Source organism: Solea solea, chromosome 21 (genome assembly GCF_958295425.1).
Source record: "Solea solea chromosome 21, fSolSol10.1, whole genome shotgun sequence".
Lineage (NCBI taxonomy): Eukaryota > Metazoa > Chordata > Actinopteri > Pleuronectiformes > Soleidae > Solea > Solea solea.
The window spans coordinates 4,141,524-4,162,249 of record NC_081154.1 but is presented as its reverse complement, the minus strand read 5'-3'; the positions used below and the strand labels follow the sequence as shown (position 1 = coordinate 4,162,249).

General features: G+C 42.3%; 1 protein-coding gene across 1 annotated transcript; it reads right to left on the bottom strand.

Annotated features, from left to right (window-relative positions):
- Positions 1-88: 88 nt before the first annotated feature.
- On the bottom strand, positions 89-20,459 carry LOC131448747 (arf-GAP with dual PH domain-containing protein 1-like). The gene is made up of 11 exons (XM_058621477.1): positions 20,196-20,459; positions 10,912-11,039; positions 9,297-9,388; positions 7,503-7,585; positions 4,197-4,309; positions 3,962-4,108; positions 3,579-3,662; positions 2,736-2,798; positions 2,500-2,571; positions 2,198-2,426; positions 89-1,097 (listed from the first exon to the last, which is right to left on the bottom strand). The coding sequence occupies exons 1-11, from the start codon at positions 20,284-20,286 to the stop codon at positions 1,069-1,071; spliced, it is 1,131 nt and encodes a 376-aa protein (XP_058477460.1). The 5' UTR covers positions 20,287-20,459; the 3' UTR covers positions 89-1,068.
- Between the last annotated feature and the right edge of the window lie 267 nt (positions 20,460-20,726).

The following is a 20,726-nucleotide window of genomic DNA, read 5'->3' as shown; positions in this document are numbered from 1 at the left end:
GACATGGTGGTCTCAGTGACCAATATTGATTGCTGAAGACACAGAACACGACACTAATGAAACGTTACACGACTCAAGACACTGGTGCTCGATTTCAGACTCGTCTGTATTGATTTTTTTTTTTTTTTTAAATGAATCCAACTATCACTGTGACTCACTGGATCGACACGACAACGACGTGTCCTCAAAACAAGATGCAAAAAAAAGAAAATCAAATCACCCAACAGGTCGGTCGACACGTGTCGTATATAAATAACACAATCCTAACTCACGTTACAATCCTTTAAAGCAGCGGTGGCGACGACGTCCACGTGACTCGGCATGTTTCAACAGTACCAATAAATAAAAGAGAGGAGAGCTATCACGCCGAGGTTTTGTCAAAGGAACCCTGTCGTCTGGCTACATGGACAGCACAGCGACGGCGATCACTGAGAGTTTGCGTGGTGTGTGTGTTGTTTGTTTTTTTTTATGCATATTTGTTGTTAACTGCACTTTGTAGATTCAGGTTTTGAACAGGGCGTCAGCGACCTCACAGCGTCCTCAGGACACACACACACACACACACACACAGTTCACAATCCCACATGAAAAGCCACTGTCATCAAAACTGTACATTCAATAAATTAACAATGCGTCGTCTCTGTGGAACAACCAGTGAAATGACTCTAGATTACATAATTACATTAGATTACAGGGAGAATGCACCATTCACAAAACGGGAATCCAGGGAGGGGGGGAGGGGCCACACAGGGGCCAGGAGAGAGGGGGGGGGGGGGTCGGCGAGATAATGTATAGCACAAGGCCGGTAGGTGCAATAGGGATGACATCACCTATTCTTTAGCCTCAGAACACGCGTGTTTCAGTCACAGAGTCCCTTCAGTGTTTCCAGCATATAGATACGACTGGAGTCTCTCTGTCTCGTCTTCTTGTTTGTCCTCATCTTCTCAAAGTGTCCATGCGTCCATCGACCCCCCCCCCCCACCCCCACCTCGTCCCGCCGTGGTCTGCGGCTCTGATCGGACTGGAGACTGGACTGTGTGGGATTTCCCTGCGAGTTCCTGCGGGCGTTCAGGGCTTGTGTTTGAAATGAGCCTCCACTGCGAAGAGAGGAGGTCAATGAGGACACGAGGATAACGGAGGCAACAACGTTTGCCACTTTATCTCATCGTTCGACAGCCTTTTCTGGCAAGAAAGGGAAGTTTTGTAAACCCCGTCACTCTCCCGCACCAAACTCCAAAGAGAAATATCTGTGTTTTTGGGAGCTGTTCGTCTACTGCTGCCTCGTTTGATTATTTTCTGTTGACTAGGGAAAATCGAAACAAGAGGATTTCAAACAGCACAGTCTGAGAGAACTCTCCTCTGTCACCACTGACCCCATAAACTGCAGATTATGCCTTCTTAATCTGTTACATCTGTTACTCTCTGTGTGACAGATTGTACTTTTTATATTACACTACTTGCACCAGGTCCCATGTTGAACTGACATCTGTTTTAAACCTTAGAAAACTGAGCATTTAGGACACTTTTTTTTACACTACATGTCTTATTATCTTATTATATCGATTTTTTCAGCACAACCTGTTGGCAATCTGATTAAAATTATTAGATTTTTTTTAATCACACCTGAGTAAAAAGTACTGCATTTAAAAAAAAAATTTGATTGAATTTGTGAATTGCGCTTGGCTCGTTTTATGAACAAAAATAATATAAAAACAGTCTATTTCGTGAAATATATGCGATATAAAATTAATATAGGAAGACACATAAGGGTTAAATAACATTCTCTTGATCCACTCTGTCATAAATCACTCTTCTCTAACTCTTTCCCATTGTATTCTCCTTATATTTTATTTGTCGGTGCCTTTCTGCCACTCAAGGTCACCTTACATACAAATGCAAACCTAAAAATAGAATAAAATCTAATAATAAAAGACAATTAAATTGAACTTTATGTGCACCACTGACCTAGTGTTGTGTAAACTTCACCTGGCAATGAACCTGATCATCAATAACTTCCTGTGTGCTGTGATGCAAAATGGACAACTTTTGACTTTGATGCAGCGAGTGAGCGTTTTAACACAAACTTAAAGTTTCCTGTTGGAAAAGGCTCGTCTTAGGGTAAAGTAAAGCAGCAAACATCAATATAATAATATATAATATATAATATCTTTTATAAGGAAAACACATTTTCTCGTACCAGCATATTCCTGTGGTCTCATTGGTCGATTGATGACGCGCTGAAAAGCCGATATCCATTCCCGTTGCTCGGCCTCCGTCTCGCAGGCGAACAGAAACTTCCTGTCCGGTGTGACGATGGTGATGCCGTGGTTCCAGTGGTAGCCCTGGGTGGACGGGGGCAAGCCGGACAGGACGGTGTAGCTGTTCTCCTTACTGCCGATGAAGACCTCACCGCGGGCGTAAGCGTCCTGGACGAGGGACACAGGGATGAGAGGACGGACCTGCGGACACTTAAGATGTGCAAAAGCAGCTTCCTCTTACCAGTGGGTCTTTAAAATACATGAGTCTCCTGTCGTCCATGGTGAACCACCTCTTTTTAAAACCTTCTGTGTGCTGTGGCAGAGTGGAGAAAACAGTCAATTACAATTTAAGTGTTTCTTTTCCACTTCATTGTGATATAAGATAGAGTTTTGTCATTTCGATCCGCGGGGTTTTATTAACTGAGGTGATGTCAGTGTAAAGCAACAGATCCAGTGACTTCAATCCACAGCACAAACCTTGGGGCCTGTTTTCTCCATAAATCCTTCCTTCATAAAGTTTCTGGTCAGTTTGGGCACCAGCTGAGACACAAGAAAATCCCAATGAATAAGAATACACATGAAGTATCAAATAATACTGTACACTTAAATGGCACTTTCTATCAGTGTCGAGGCTTAAATGTGCTTTTATGCTTTTAAATGCAATAATACTACTTGTTGTTATACTTCTGTATGTCATCCATGCAGGGCTGCAACGATTATTCAATTATTAAGCAATAATGAAATAAAATACTATCGATCATGCAGCTTTTTAATTTAATTTAATTTAATTTAATTTAATTTAATTTAATTTAATTTAATTTAATTTAATTTAATTTAATTTATAAAACCAGATTTCTGATTTCCCAGCTTCTTAAATGTGAATATTTTCCGGTTTTATTGCTCCATTTGACAAAGAAATCATTAAAACTGAAGACTTTTGGTTTGTGGGCAAAACAAAACTTCATCATTTCCAGGTTTTTGGAAACACCAATCCTCGTCCTTCCTTTCATTTTTATTCATCCATCAGGGGGAAATTCAAATATTCCATAACTCACACTGGATTAACAACATATAAATACATCAAACCATAAAAGTATATAGCAATAAAACCATAAAAGTCTAAGTCACTGACTTAAAAGCATCAGATAAGGAAGTCACTAAAAATACAAAAAAAAAGTTGTTCAACATTTTCTGACATTTTATGGACGACACACGAACAAACAAATCAACTATGAAAGTAATCGTTAGTTGCAGCTCTAACTATAGAGTAGGATCAGTGTCAGTGTGTGTGTGTGTGTGTGTGTGTATTCTGTGACTCACCTCCTCGTCACTTGCTCCCGGAAAAGCCACCTGCAGGTAGTGGAACCTGGCTGCTCTGATCGCGTTGAACCAGTCGACCATCTCCTGTAAAGTAAATGAACAAGTGAAAAAATCAATCAATCATCGACCAACCACGGTGTCAGTCCAGGTGAATCATCCAGTGAAGGTGTCGCGAGGAGCCTCTGTGCTGCAGCCCCTGTCGATAAACTCCAGCACAGACAAGAGAGTGACAGCGAACCCAGTGAACTCACGACAGTGACGCAGCTCAGCCAGCAGAGGGCGCAGCTCTTTAAGTCTCAAAGGAGAAATTTTTTTGTGTGTGTGTGTGTTTAATAAAGCAGGAAACATGTCCAGAGTCTTATAAGATAGGTCGATGAGTGCACCTTAGCGTCACTGTGGTAGACGAAGATGTTCCTTGTGCTGTTGTCTTTCAGGTAGGTGATCTGCAGGCCGCACGGGTTTCCGATCTTGGCCGGCTGGAAGGTTGCATTCAGGGTCTCGATTTTCATCAGCGCCTTGGGATCTCTGGCCTTGATGGAGGCAGACGTGGACATTAATGGACGTTAATATCGCGCCACAGTAAACACAGTGTTGTGTTAACAGCAGCTCGTTGCTTACGTCCTGCTTGTTGAAGTACTTCAGCGCTCCCTCCCTTTCCGACAGGATGAACTTTCGGCTGAGGAACTGACCGTTGTCTCGCCCTCGTTTCCATAGAAACCCCTCTCGGTACCCTGGGTAGAGAGACAAGGGGGGAGAAAAATGTGCATGGATGGATGAGAAGATCGAATCGCAAACACAGGAATGACGAGGCGTTGTCCCTGAGCTGGTTCACTGATCATTTTTTGAAATCTCACATAGAAGAAGGGAGAAGAAAATGGAGAACAGTGTGTGAGTGAGAAAACACAGCACAAGGGAGGACAAGAGGGGGTGAGGCAGAGAACGCAGCATGAGACAGCACAAAGAGAGAGATTCTGCTGTCTCTGTACCAATGAACATCCTTTCCCCCCCTCTTAATGATATGCTGCTCCATTTAGAGTGGCACTAATGCATGTTTTCCTCTCAAATCTGGACCTGATGCTCTTTGGAAATCAACTGACACTTCGAAAAGTGATTATTTTACATTCTAGCTATTTAACATTCTGCTGAGTGTTATGTCATGATTGGTAACGGTCAAATTAACTACAATCCCTGAAATGAAAATGAACGAAGGTGGGTGTAATAAGAGATAATGTGAGGATGTTTATATAGTTTATGTAGAAGAGGAAGTTTATTCTGTATTCACAATATTTTAAGTGGAAAGTTTCCGAAACCTTGAGGTTTACAAGGTGTGGCTTGGGTTGCAAAGGGGTGGAAAAATACATTTAAATATTCCGAAATTTCCACGGGAATCTATGAGAATTGACAGAAAATGTTGAATAAAACGCTTAAGAAAAAAAACAACAATATTAATCCATGTTTTTCTTGATGATTCGATTATTAATCGATCACTAAATTAATCGTCAACTATTTTGATAATCGATTATGCGAGAGACGGCACATTTCCAGAAACTTTCCATGGGAACTTTATTTCAGGAATTTTGGAAATATTCCAAATTGGAAACTTTCCAAGGGAATTTATGAGAATTAACTGGAATTCTTTGGAATATGCAATGCAATACACAGATAATTAGACAGATCAAAATATAATATATATAAATGATCTGTGCATGTGATGTAGGAATAGCGATGATATTCAACTCTATTTTCATCAAATCTGAATGTTTTAGCCAAGATTATGCTACAATATACTATTTATATAATTTTGCAACCCTAGTTATGACATTTTTTGATTTAAAATAAATACCCATATAAGTTAAATTTTGGATTTTGTTCGTCTGTTGTTGTTGGGAGTTCTGAATGACCTAATTTCATCCATACTGTCTTCATCAATACAACACGGTGTCCATTTAGTAAATAATGGCTCCATTTAGAGTCAAATACAGCATGTGTTTGAGTGAGAACACAGTGAGACAGCTGGTTCGGGTTTAAAAAACAACAACAACACGACACACCGAGCTTAAAAACAGGAGTTCACAAACCAATGGGTGATTTCAGGGTGGATTTACACTCTCGGCCCAAACATTTCTGTAACTTTCCAAAATATCACATCGGCCCTCACGTCCAGCAGAGATTAGCCATCTGTGTGGACGTGAGAGACGCGCCAAGATTCATTTGAAATGTGCACGGTCATCATGACACGTTCACTGTCCCTTCACCTGCATTTCCAGGTTGATGCAACAGTGACAACAAAACAATGAGTCATTCTACACATGCTGAAACACTCAAGAGTCTCTTGAGTGAGTTTCTTGTATGGGGATCTTTTGTGAGGACCAAAAAAACTGTAGGGAGTGAGGACAGTTTTGGCAGAGTGAGGACATTTTGACTAGGTCCTCACGTTCTGTCCGTTCTGAAAGGGGCCTTTTTTAAGGGTTAAGGCTTGGTTTTAGGGTTGGATTTGGGTGTTGGTGAAGTTTAGGATAAGGGGCTATGCAGGAAAATGCGTTATGTCTTAGAGTCCTCACTACAAATGCTGTGGCTGTGACATTCTGACGTGAAACATTTACCTACACTAGCATTACCTCATCCATCGATTGTTTCCCCCAACCTCGCCTCCTTCCCCTCGATCTCTTTTTCCTTCCTCTTTCCGCTTTATCGTTTGCACAAGTGATCAATGTCGACACTGGCTGCTTTTTGAGGTTACTGTACATACACACACATGTGTGTGTGTGTGTGTGTGTACTTCATTTATACTGCATCTTTGTGAGGTCTAAAACATGTAAAAGCCTATCTTGGTGGGGATTTTTCAGGGTTAGAATTAGGTTAAGGTTATTTGTGATAGTTAAGGTAAGGGAAAGGGGGCTAGAGAATGCATTATGTCAATCATGTGTCCTCACTAATATCTAAAAACAAGTTTGTGTGTGTGTGTGTCCACTGTAACAATAAACGGGTGAGGTCACTGTGATCCAGTCAGAATATCCTCATCTTCAACAAGATGTGAAATGTATACTGAAGACACACACACACACACACACACACACACACACACACTTAAATGGCACTTTCTGTCAGTGTCGAGGCTTAAAACCTGCTTTTATGCCCTTAAATGCAAATGCATAACCACTTATGAGATGACAGATGAAAATTAATGTTTCAGGGTAATTGAATTCCTGTTACTGGCATCAGCCAGTGACACGCTGGCTGGTGCAATGAGTTTTCAAGGTTCCACTAATGGAAGGGTGGAAACCGCACATGTCTGCCGCGACAATAAAACACTTTTTGCTCTACGCTGGACAGAAAAACTCCAGTGGGCCATGAATCCACGCACATCTGTGGTCCATCTGTAAACTGCTAACAGGCCGTCCATCATACGTGCTATAAACAAAAACGTGTGCAGGACGAGGAAGTTACTTTTTTCGGTAAGAGGACACCGGGGTCACGACAAGGTAACACCATCACAATATTCACAACATGAATATGAATGAATGAACAGACTGAAATGAAAACAGAACAGTGCTTTCACGATGGTTTTAGTTTAAATGCTTTAGTTTTTAGTGATAAAACGAGACAAGGCACAAAGTGTTTTGATTTTTGTGTTTTAGATGAATAAATATGGATGCTGTCTTTTCATCTATCGAATGCAGGGGTCTCAAACTCAAATGACCTGGGGGCCACTCAGTGTCTTGTCTGGTCACAAGGGGCCAGTGACGGGGTAAAAAAAAGTCCAACTTTTTGAGACTGACTCAAGGAACAAGGAAACAAATATAGATAAAAGCATACCCGTTCTGAATGACAGTAATATAATATCAGCGTGTTCAGGGCTGGAGTCACCTGTGGGGATGGAATACAACTGTCCTCACAAGTAGAATAAAACAAGTTTGCACAAACCTGCAGAATAAGGCTCCTGTTTCTCGATGAACTCAAACTCGTTCCTTTCATACTTGGCTCTGATCCACTGCTCTCTCAACAGCCTGGAGACAAGATGGAAAACACACACACAAACTTACATGTCAGATACACACCAGACAACTGCACCTGTCCACACGCATGCACACAAACCTCGGTAAGTTTAATAAAACACTCTTTTTATGACACAGAAAAGCAATAAAATGTAAATAACAGGTCATAAAGCAGATATAGCACGTCCACGCTGATGATTGTGACCCAACCTTAAACACAATGAAACAGCACTTGCAGATCTCTGCCTTCGCTCCACGCACTTTTCTGCATATAAACACAAATCTCAGTGTGAGGAAACAAATGGCCACACTCAGCACATCACCATGCCAACAGCCTGTCTCACTGTTTCCTCCTCGATCCCTTCCAACCTTTCCATTCTCCCCGCAGGCTCCACACCTCTTTCATCCTTTTCGCTCACTACTCTTCTCGTTTATTGGCTTCAGATGTTCTTTCCACATAAAAAGACAGCAAAATGTTTAAATTTGAGCAGATCAGTTCTTTCCAAAGACACTTTTGAGGAACTCTGGATCTTAAACACTGAGCTCTGGGTCTCGGGGGACGGAGAGAGGGGGACAACATTCTGGCATCATGGCGTAGCCACAGACACAGGGAGTTTTAACGTAACTGTTTATTAGGTCTGCAACTGTTCTTTTCATAATCAATTAATGTTACTTAATATTACTCGATTAATTGTCGTTTGGTCCTTAAAATATCAGAAAATGGTGATGTTTTCAAATGTCTTGTTTTGTCCGTCAGTCTAAATGGTTTCTTCTTTCTGCAAAGAAATTTGAAAATATTCCAATTCCAAAACAAAAAACAAATTCAGCAGTAAAACAACAATTAATCAATTATTAACCGACTACTAAATTAATCACTAACTCATTTTGTAGTCGATTAATAATTGATTGATTGTTATTTCACTGCTGACAGCGGACTATCTGGAATTACCATTACAGATATCCATTCTTACTAGTCAAAACGACAGTTTCAGATATGTGTAATTCCGTTATGACTCGTCACAATTCAACGTCGAGATATCTACAACGTCAAACAACAGCTTTCTGAAACTCCATTCAAATTTTCTTAAAAAGCACAATATAAAGTGAGGGTAATTTAATTGTGACTAGTCATAACGATGCTGTAGATATCTACAACAAGAATTAGACATATCTATAATGACTTTGCAGATATAGGTAGTGAATATCCTGTCTACCAGTTAAATGTTAAAACTGCTTAGTCAGCTAGCTCCTGTTAGCAATGTAGCAACCAGAAAAGATACATCCATAACCAGTCCTGCTTTTTAGAAACAGAAAAAGTGTTGTTGTTTTTTTAAAAGAAAAAAGTAAATCCATAAAACATGCTTGACATTTTGCTAAATTATACTTATACACAGACACACTTCCACATAATGTACAAATGTGTAAGCAGCCAGTTAGCTAGCTAGCTAGCGCTCGTTAGCAAAATAGCAACCAACTGGGACACACACAGAACAAACCACTCCTTGTCCTTGTTATTTACAGAACAAAAGTCAAAATATAAAGTGAACGTAGAAAAACACGTTTGGTATTTTGTTAATTAAAGGTTATAGTACACAATGACACACACCGTGACATTTCAGTCATGCTGGTATCACAATACAAGTGACTACTACTAAGTAAGGATTTTCTGCTTCATAAAGCCATGTAAGGATTGTGTTGTTGAAGAACGCAGGGTTGTACTTACTTGCAATCACTGTGTGTTGGTCTGTAGTAGAAAGCAGGAACCTTCTGCTCATATTTGGCCTTGGCTGCATTGTTTCCCATAGCAGCCATTAACTGAAAGAGGAGACAAGACAACAACGTGGTAATCTATACACTGTTCATTCTCAAATGTACAATCTGTCGTTGTCTCTTTCTTGCTGAAATCCAGATGCTCAGCAGTGAATGGGAAGCCAGATAACTTTTTACAAAAAATAATAATACAGTTGCAGTATTTTTACTAAAGAAATATAGTTAAAATATATACACATTAAATTAAAACAGTCAAAATAATCACAGCAATGACATTTCAAGGAAAAATCCAAAGTTATAAACTGATGAATGATATATTTACTTAGGGAATAACACTGTGTTTCATCTGATGCCCAACTGAGCAGGTTGAACTGCTCAGTTCTCAGTCCCTGGAATGGATATGCTGCTTTGTGGGGTTTTACGCTGTGAAGGTCAAATTGCAGCAAACCAAAACACAAAAACTGAAAATGTGACACCTCTGTCACCAAAATACAGTACGATGCACCCGACACCTCGGACGTGAACATTATATCATTATCATCACAGCAAAAGACCGGGGACTGTTTCTGAGCCGTGGAGAGTGACCTAGAAAATGGCTAAATAAAAATTGGGGATTCCGATTTCCTCATGATTTACATCGGCACCTCCTGCCGCAAAGTCCTCTTTGTCCTCCAGAGGTGGTGTTTCAGGGGCTGACATGATACTTTTCAAAGGACAACTTCACACCTCATAGACTTTAACCAACTCTACCTAATGAAAAAATATGCACTTCTGTGTTTTACAGATTTTCCTGCTGACATATTTCTGAAAGTTGCTACGGCTCGGGTTCTTATGTTTTTACACCCAAGAGAAAAGTAAAAACAGTCTTGCTAATGGAATTATACGTTATTGATTTCTAGGGAGGAAATGCTCTCCTTCCAAAGGGAGGTTGGAGGTCAGGGTCAGGTGAAGGTCAGTGCTCCTGAGTTTTTCAACCAGTTTGAGGTTGAAATATTGATCATCTATTGTTCACAATAACTGATTTATATCAGTTTCTGTAAACAATAACTGTAGAACAGCTTCCTTTATTCTGCTGAAGTGAACTTCCTCCAATGCCCTGATTGCCCCGTGTAACTTCACCTCGTTCATCTCTAAAAGTCATATCCTTTTGTCCCTTTGTCAAAGTACGGCTTTCTAAATTGTTTCGTCTCCTAGTTTATCTTCTTGACAGGGCCACAGTTGTTACTTCCTCTTCCAGAAAGATAGCTTTTAGTGAGTGAGGGCATTTTTATGGACTGCAGAAACATCAGATTTAAGCCACCTGACAAACAGCATTTTTAGTTTGCAGGCACACGGTTAGTTTGTGCTACTTAGGTCAACCTGGAAGAAGGATGTCAAACACCAGAATCACTTAATAACACATTTTAAAATCACTGATTTTAGTAGAGCAACAAAACCTTCTAATTTCCAGTCAAACGGTGTCTAACTGGGGAGATAAAGTGGCTAACATATTCTAAATATGGCGTACACATATTCATATTCACTTGGGTGTCTGCAATAATGCTGTATGTTTGCCATTACTGCCTTACCTCCACCTCGCCAGCATCCCACGTGTCCTGGACAGACTTTACTCGGGTGATGTGGGGGATGCTCCGGTGAAGGAGCGAGCAGGCCTGGCAAACAAACACGCCCAAAGTCAGCGATGCCCAGTCTGGCTCTGCAGGAGGAAGAGAAGCGGGGGGAGGACAGAAGATGAGAGGACATAAAAGTGGGCAAAGCAGTAAAGAGACGGAGGAGAGTTAAAAGATGGGAAGAGAGAAAGGTGTTGACATAAAAGACAGAAGAGCAGCTCCAGGTTCAGGCTATAAATTCTGAAAGTGCTGATGCCGCTGCTGCCACAGGGTAATAAGGGCCAAGTAAATCAGGCAAATATTACAAGGGTTTCTGTTTGAGTGTGTCCACACTGATGAAGACGGAGAGCAGAGCAGCTAAATAACATTTTAAGGAAGTCCCGTTCAGCTTAGTGACAGGAAACATTAGATAGTTATTAGGCTAGTTCTATCACCAGACTCCTAAGTGCACTGTGATAACATCATCACACAAGCACACAAACTGCATGATCCCTCACGTTTGTATGCAAATGTATTAATTTATGCTTTGAACGGAAGTTAGAATGACTAATGCGGCGGTTTCATGCCTCTGCTGACCAACAGTCTTTCCCAGACTCATGTTGACTCAGAAGAAATGTTAAAGAGGACAAGCCACGTTTATCTTTGACCACTGGCCACCCAAATCTAAGCAGGTGCTCTGTTAAGTGGACATTTGTGCCAAATGTGAAACTGTTCTCAGAGAAACGATCAAAGGCACCTTTCTACCTCTGGAACTATATCATGGACTGGTGACTTTACTAGGAACTGTGTGCTTTTTCACTGGTCCACAAAACCACAGGGAAAAAAAAATCAACATTTTTTTTAGTTTTCAGGGACATCCATCTGTCCTACCTCTACTCAACCTCCACCACCTCCTCACGCTTCTACCCCCTACTGATCCTACAGTATGTCAGGCTCTGTGGCACCTCCATCTATTCTTTCTCCAACCTCAAGAGAACAAAGACACATAAGAATAGTATGTTTTTTGCCCTCTTCTCTCCACTGCAGCCCTTATATGAGTCTCTCGGGTCTTCCACACACTCATGGCTGTACTGCAGCTCCCTGTGGGTCTGCCGCTTGTGTGACAAATGGAACGGAGTGAGACAATTAATTGTTAAGCCCTCCTGGATATGGCACTTTATCACGAACAGATCAAACGGATTCTCTCTTTTTTTTTTTTCTTTCTCACATACAAACGACCATTGTGACACCAAAACCTACAACCAGCCACTTAGCGGTGAGGTCATCGCTGTATGAGTCAGGCCTTACTGAGAGACGGTACTGGAGATTACAGTGGTCTCATGACTGACTAGCCACACACACACACACACACAGGTTTGCACAGCTATTCTTCTGAGGACACGCGCCATTGGCTTCCATTCATTTGGACAGCCTCAACAAAACGTTATCTCTCACCTAAATCATAGCCATAACCAGGTTTTGGTCCTAATTGAACTACTCGTTCAGTGTTTATGCCAGAAAAAGTCCTAAAGAGTACCTCACGGTATTTTACGATACGCGATACATGGTCCACAATACCAATAATATCCCGATACAACAATTCATTTGTCATAAGACAATCATATAGCGATACATCGCGATATCAGTCTTACTGAAGAAAGCGAAACGTTAACGTGAAACATGCAGGATTTATTCACAACATAGAGAGCAAAGTGCATAAAATCTAAGTGTTGAACATGGATGGAGCATCTCTTAACGTAGCTTTCTCCACCCGCTGTGAACCCCCTCTTCTTCGGCCAGGTAACTCCGCCCAAGTTTCCCTTATTCGTTTGAGCAGCGCCACCGTCAGGAGACCTGAAGTAGCAGCGCCTTGGAGAAAAACTGGCAGGGACTGTTTACTTTAATTCATTGTCTAAAATATCGATAGTGTAAGGATTATTGTATTGCATGAGGAAGGACGACGATACATCACCACATCGATATTTGGACCCACCCCACTTCAAAATGCACTGCACACTGACGATGTTCATAGACGGAATTTACGGTGAATAACAGTTGCACAGTCATGGAGAACAGGAGATGGAAAACTCCCAACGTGCTGTGACTGCTGTTTGTTCGTCTCCGGGGAATTGTTTAGGGGAAAAGTGCGGTTATGGGGCTTGTTGTTGGGCGACGACACAACAACAGCGCTGTTGATTCAAACACACATGGTCGAAGAAAGCACTGCCTGTGGCTCTGCTGCGAGCCAGATGCAGGACAAATGAGGGACAGGGGGGCTTTCGTACAAAAGCAGCCCCTATGCCTGCCTGCAGAGTTCATTTGTATGTCTGGACATAGACACACATCAGCATCAATCTGTCAGTGGCCGTGTCACGGTGGAGGGTAATGACTAAACAGTGAGGTTGTGGACGCTCTCATGTCTCAGGCAAAGCCGTCAGGGAGCAGCACAGTTTTATTTCTAGAGCAGCAGTCACACTTGTCTCGAAAGCTTGGCCCCATTTCTCTAAAATATTGTGAAGAAAACTATCAAGTTTTTCTTCATTTATACAAGAAAAGCTGCTTTTCATATGGATTTTTGACTAAAGCATCATTTCAGTTGATGCGAAGCTCACACATTTTTGTTACTTCTGTCCCATCCACTTGTCTGTAGTGGTGTGGTCACATGATCCAGCTTTTACAATATTTTCCATAGACTGGACATAAAAAGTCTTTGTCTCCTGATCTGCAAAACCTGTATTCTACTGAATGGCCATCAGGGGGCGACTACAATGATCTTTATGTAAAACTATAAGAAAATTAGCCTCGTTTGTTACTGTATAACGTTAGTACACAATTTCCTGCAGAGTTTACAGTCCTTATCACCAGTTTCAGGTCTTCTTCAATCCAGCATGTACAGCAGTCCATTTTGTTAATTATGGTCATTAACCCCCCATTGAACCTTGAGTCTAGCGGACTATCAGGTGCGAAAACAGCCAGAGTGAAAGGAAACAACTGCAGTTGCAGCAGGAAACGCATTCATTAAAAAATAGTCATGAAAGCCACGAGTGAGCTCCAAAAACCTTGTGTCTCATCAGAGTTCCAGCTGTCTTCTGCTGTTTGACAAACACCTTCAGAGTGCTGAGGCTTCGCTCTGGAGGGAATTACTCGTTGGTGTGTCCTCAGCGAAGGGCAGAGCCACAACGCTGCTGAGCTACAGAGAAACCCCACTATATAAGCTCTGTGGTCTCATCTGAGTGCACCAGCAGAGAGGAGATAGAGTGAGAAAAGAGCAAAGGTATAGAAGGCCAGAGTAAGAATGATGAAGCAGGAAAAGAGTGCACACGCTGTGAAGTCACTCTGTGTGCTCGCGAGGGTTTCTGTCCAGTTAATGGATGTGGTATCTGTGATGGGAAGATAAACAGGGTGAGGGAGGACGACCAGGTCACCGCTGATGATGTGATAAACTGTGGTTACCGACAGGTTCATGGACAGAGAAAGGGTTTCACATGATGTAATGTACCAGGAGGAGTCTGAGTATACGTGCGTCCAGTGTGTCCAATTTTCAGGGGTAAAAATGTAAAAAACAAAGTGATGTTTGTGGCATAAAATCCCCAGCTCTTGCTCTGTGTTGAAAGCCAGTCCCTGTTCACCTGCAGTCTCTAAAGGGTCATTAAACACAACGCAAAATCCAAAAATTAAGGCTACTGTAGAATTTCTGTGCATGTGAAAAGTAGTACAACGTGTTTAGATACACTTTTACACTTTTAACAGAATGCTAATGGTAATATTTTAAACTGAGAAAGGCGATGATTATAACTGAAGCTATATCAAGACATTTTAATCATGATAATAATCATAACTTTGATTTCTAAAATGCCTTTAACGAAACCCAAGGTCACTGTACAAGGAAATGTTGGTGCATTTACAGAGCAGCAAGTCTGACTCCAGTCCAATTTCAATCCAACTCCAGTCCAACTATGCGTATACATGAAGGAGTAATCGCACTATGAATTTTATTATCCAGGTAGGTCAGTCCGACTAATGTTAGTCGGAATAATGTGTTTACATGACATTAAGAAAACAATAATTAACAATAATTTCAGTCTGACATCAATGGTAGAGCACCTGAAGAAAACCCTGCAAAGAGAGGGCCTGGAGCTGAAACAGGAACCTTCTTGATGTGAAGCGAAAGACAAATATCCCTCATCAGTCTACTCAGTCTTCTTCTCTCATCCTCCTGAGTAACCTTGTCTCACAATCAGTCATGTTGTTTGTTTTCTTTTGCTGCGTTGAGGTGATTTGTGGCTACTTTGTGCGGTAATGAAACCTATTCCTTTTCCCGGGAAGAAAAAAGCCAGTGAGATAAGAGCCTGCCGTGTCTCGGCTGGAGCCGCCGTGCCAGCATCCATAATTCATACCACGACCATTATGAGATATGAATTATGAGTCTGGGAATTCCTGATTCGGGAGCAGGTGGGTAGGGAGATGGTGAGCGTGAAATGAGCGTGAAAACAAACATGGAATCCAAATGGAGTTACAATGGTACAGCTGCCACCATGCTGTTTGTAGTGCCTTGCTCAAGGGGGAAGCCACTTGTTGAGTAATAAAAAAAAAACAGGAGACAGTGAAGCATTTGGGATCTGAATCAGTCACCGGGCAAAAACCTGCCTCTTGACACCCTGCAGGCAGGAGTATCACATGATATCCCAGATGTGCTTTTCACAGCTGCATAACCCTGAACATCTGTCCATCCAATCACTGCACATGTGTAAACAACAGAGCTAACATTGATACCACGGTATAACAATAAAGCTGCAGTGTGTAACTTCTGCCGATGTTTGTCTCTGGGTACAGAAACGATGTGACATTAATTATATGCTGCATCCTTCTTCAACAACCAATACTATCAGCCCCGACTGAGGGAGCGTTTGTGTGTTTACAGCAGCAGCACAGGCACAGGCGGGGCCAGAAACATTTATCCGGGTCAAACTGCTGAAGGTCAAAGTCTTTCGAGCAGGAGAACTCACTTCTGAAACTTTATGTCAGTCGTACCCTATCCAGTTTGCAGATCAAGAAAATCAGAAAGATCAAGTTACAAATACTACTGTGCAGACACTGGGTCCAAATTATGTCAATTAAGTGCAAGATGGCAGCGGGCTTCACTGTTGTACAGCAGGAAGTGGAGACGTCCTCCATCTTTAAATACAGTCTGTGCTCCAAACAAAGCAGCAGGGTTCCTGAGACGATCCGTACACGCGGGCTAATGATGATGACAAATCTGGTGCTTATTTGCAGCACACTGGGCACAGATCTGTGAGGGCTCAGTGTACCGTCACATAGGGAAAGAAATAACCCCACTCCGGCTTGTTTCTATGTCTTTAACTCAATCATTATCATCCCGGGTGGCATTCAGCCCAGCACACAGTTTAAATAGTTTAAATGGGGAACGTGTTGGGATGGAACACTTCCACAACAGTGGTGGAGCTTTGTAATTATAATGGTTAATTCCCTGTAAATAAAACGCCACAAACACAATGTGAAACGTCGACTGTGTGAGCACTGATCCACCACCGTGGACAGCAATCAAATGCTTCCTGTTTTTAAAATGCAGAAAGCAAAAGGAGGAGGAGGAGGAGGAGGAGGAGGAGAAGAACAGCCTGTGAGACATGTGGCCAAATTAAATAGGACAAATTGATGCCGGTGTACTTTCTGCACCATTTACAACGCCAACACCGATTGACCTGGCTGGAGAGATGAGCAATGTGGGCACGGTCATTTTCTGAGGCATTGTTTTCTTGAAGCACAGTGGATCGATGTAGATCAGTTTAGAGACATAATACAAATATGGGGTTGTCCAGGTTTATCCAGATTAGTTTTCAAAGTCTGGATGATAAAAAATAAACTTGAAATTAGATATTTTTCCAAAAATCTCAAATCAGATTTCTATAGCTGCGTCTCAGTCTGAATGTCGCGGCTGCACAAATTGGATTTCAAATGGTCTTGTGAGTCATAACAGTCGTTATGTCTCACACAAATCCTACACAACACTGCAGACAGTCTGCCTGCCGGAAAAAAAATCTGATTTGCCTCCAGTCTGACCATATTGCCTTAGTTTATAAAGTAGCTAATGCTAAAGATAGCACAGCAATGGCATTTGCATGGATTGGCATGTTAACAATCTATTTGCTAATTTGCTCTAAATGAACAGCTGAGATGGATGAGGATACATTCAGATGCTTGTATTTTAAAACTAAAGTCATGGGCTCTCTGGTTGTCTGTCAGAAGCTTTACCAATTTTCACGCCAATCCATCCCAACAGTTCCAATAAATGTTGAGAAGTTTCATTTTGGTACCAACCGACAAAACTGACCTTTCCGCCCACAGTCCATTTCCACTTACAGATAAGTCAAGATACAATTGTAGCTCTTTAACTGGGCGACTGTTGTTGTCTGCCTCTGCTACACTTGGGGGCAATACACTCACTTTGGGCTTATTAGTATTTGGACTTCTCTGGTTGACCTGCAGTATGTCTTCACAATCTAAGACAACTTTCGCTGGCATGAGTTCCATTCCATGTCTTCCGATCATCCATGTACTTTAAAATAATCATAAACGGAGTCTCCTCAGCAGTCCAAATAAATGCTGAGTTTCCATCATGGTATGGTTCGTTTTGGTATGGTTAAGCTCTGAGAACAGTGTGTCTGTGGGCTGTGCCACATGGCTGTGTCAGCGAGACAACGTATGACGACATTGACCACGACACAACAAACAACAATGGAGGACATCCAGATCGCCCAATCAGCTGACTGTCGTGGTAGAAGCCAATCTAGCTCCACGTTGGCCTTACCATACATTTTACTCCCTAGGGAAGAGTGCCAAAAAATGGAATGGCACGAGCTGGTAATGTTGGTACGACTTCTGATGGAAATGCACTGTACTGAATCAAACCTTGATGGAAACGCGGCAATCGTGTACCAGCCTGGACTTTGCAATGGCTTTCTCTGCAGTCTTCTCCTTCTTCCGTGTACCGGCTTCTTCTGTTATTTGCTGGTCAAAGCCTGGGGGTCCGGACCTCGGTAACATAAAAAGCGCACCTTGGACTGAATGTATGCATGCAGTAGTAATTGGACTCCAAGCTGTATTTGGGTATGTTAGTCCGACTTGGAGGGATTCATCAATCCCTCCATCCATCGTCTACCGCTTTATCCTCTACCTGAGGGTGAAAGGCAGGGTACACCCTGGACAGGTCACCAGTCCATCACAGGGCCACATAGAGACAAACAACCATCCACTCTCACACTCACAAAAGCTCAATTTAGAGTGTCCAATTTTCCTAGTCCCTTTTCAGTCAGGCTAACATGCTTATATATAATTAAAAGTCCAATTTTAAGTCAGACCAACACAAGAACACAAGTTTTTCCTCATGTCATGTAAATGTAGTCGATGGTAAGGCGTTATTTAAGGGAATGTGGACAGAATGTGAGTCTGTGGTGAAGCTGAAACACTAAAGGGAGACACTTCTCAACAAGATAACACAACCTCTGTAAAGTGTTCACATCTCAGACAAAGCTATCTGTTTTCACGAAACACTCTGCTGGCTCCAAACACTGCTCCTCCACAGCCAGTCCTCAGAGGAGCAGTAACCAGGGCCAAGGAACAGGCCTCCTGGCCAGGCTCAGGTCCAAGCACTGGGCGAGCAGCCTGTACTGGAGCCTGCATGGCCACTCACTGGTTTACTGCTCTTTCAGTGAGGGGGAGAAAGGGTAGCGAAAGAGAGAAAGAAGGAATACAAGGGATAAAAACATCGAACCAAATGCAGGAGGCGGACTACAACGCGTCGGTCTGTTTCACTAAAGTGTAGTGTGAAAGCAAACAGACCAGCTGACTGTCGCAACCCCAATCGTACCGAGTCTAGCGGACTACTACTACTATTACTACAGGTGAGAAAACGACCTTAATCAAAACACAACGTAACACTGATTTAACGAGGTCAAATCAACGACCTCAGTGTTGTGGGAAGTTCTTGGAGAGAATAGAGATTCTGCACCAGAACTTCAATATTTAGCATGACTCGGCTCGGCTCGACTCCACACAGTTTGGTATCGGGCACGTCATTTTCCTGTAGACTGTAGAACCTCCTCAGCTTGGACGGGGTCGTCATAACACGGCTGCATAAAACTGCTGTGACGCCGTTTTATACGCGACCACAAACTAGTGACGAGCAAAGCAGTTGTTTTCAGAGTAACTGAATCATTAGAATCAGCCTATTAAAAGAGATGAGTTCAGTACTTCCTGCACGACCGGAGTCATCATGACAGTCACTGAACTGAAATACGGCTGAACGGGTTGTGATTCAGCTCACGATCGCCGGTTATCGGCAGTGCTGTCGCTAAATACGCCAGACTTCTCTGTTAAATATTGAGATTTTATACATTTTTCTACACATGTTTCCAGGTTTTTTTAAGTCTTTATAACTGATCTACAATTCGGCATTGTTTAATTCTTGTGTCGGACGTCACAAGACTCTTCCAGTGACGACTCTGACCAATCAGTCACCGGCAGCCTGTCGACGTCACATTTTAGTATCGGCTCAGCTCGCTTGGAACCTTGCCAGAGCAGGTACTAAAAAAAGCACCAGGTAACAGGTACTAGCACTAATGTGCTCTTAATTTACACATTTATTTAAATTATAGAAGTGCAGTGAAGACAGAAAATGCAGATTACAGAGACAGACTGAATCCTTCAACAACTGTATGTTAAAGTTAAGCAAATATGCAAATGTCTGGTGTTTATAGATGTTGTTAAATGTTTTATTGATCTATCTATCTACTTTGTGTACCATTTTATATTTAACTGTTATAATCAGCCGATATAAAAATCAGCATCGACTGGCTGACCCGAATTTCTATGAAATCTGCATCGGCCATGGAAAAACCACATATCACAGACAGACAGTCACTGTGGATGTCTTTGTGTTTCCTCCTCACACAGACATTGTTTTATGTGTTTATGGCTCAGACTCCAGTCCAGAGTCCAGTCTGTTTCCATTAGGCCTCAGTTCACCTACAGGGACAGCCTGTTTCCAGGTGGGTGTCGTGTCATCACATCTGGACCAGATTCACCTCAGACCTGTTGGGGTTTGGCAGACTCGAATTCCCACCTTGTGCCCATGAGAATGCATGAATAATACTACAGTAACAGCAGCAGCAGCAGCAGCAGGAAACGTGCACTGTGTCCACCACCAGAACCACCAGAGCTGAGAGCTGGAACATCCCGCTGCTTACCTGGATTGCCGCAGTCAGCGCACGACTCGTTCCCGGGTCTCACCAGCACGTCCTGCAGGAGCCGGTTGTCTCCCTCCGGTTCCTGCGCCATGGTGGGTTTATCCGTCCAGCCTCACCGCGGTGTGAACAAGGAGAAGAAGAAGAAGAAGACTGTGCAGGAACATCCGCTGAACATCCACAAGACCAGACCAGACCAGACACAGAGGAGGAGAGACTACCTGCCTCTTCCACACTGAACTGAGGCTGTGTGTGTGTGTGTGTGTGAGTGTGTGTGAGAGAGAGAGAGAGAGAGAGAGAGGGAGAGAGAGAGAGAGAGAGAGGGAGAGAGAGAGAGAGCACTTTTACACTGACTGCATAATAATCAAGATGTTTCCACCTCTCCTCCCTATCTCTCTTACTCTTTCTCTCTCTACTATTTTTTTAAAAGAAAGTGTGACATCTAGTGGTGGATTCACTAAACAACACCTCCACGCCCAGAACTGCAAGGGAAAATAAGCCTTGTTAATGTTTGTTTATTTGTTATTTTAAGTT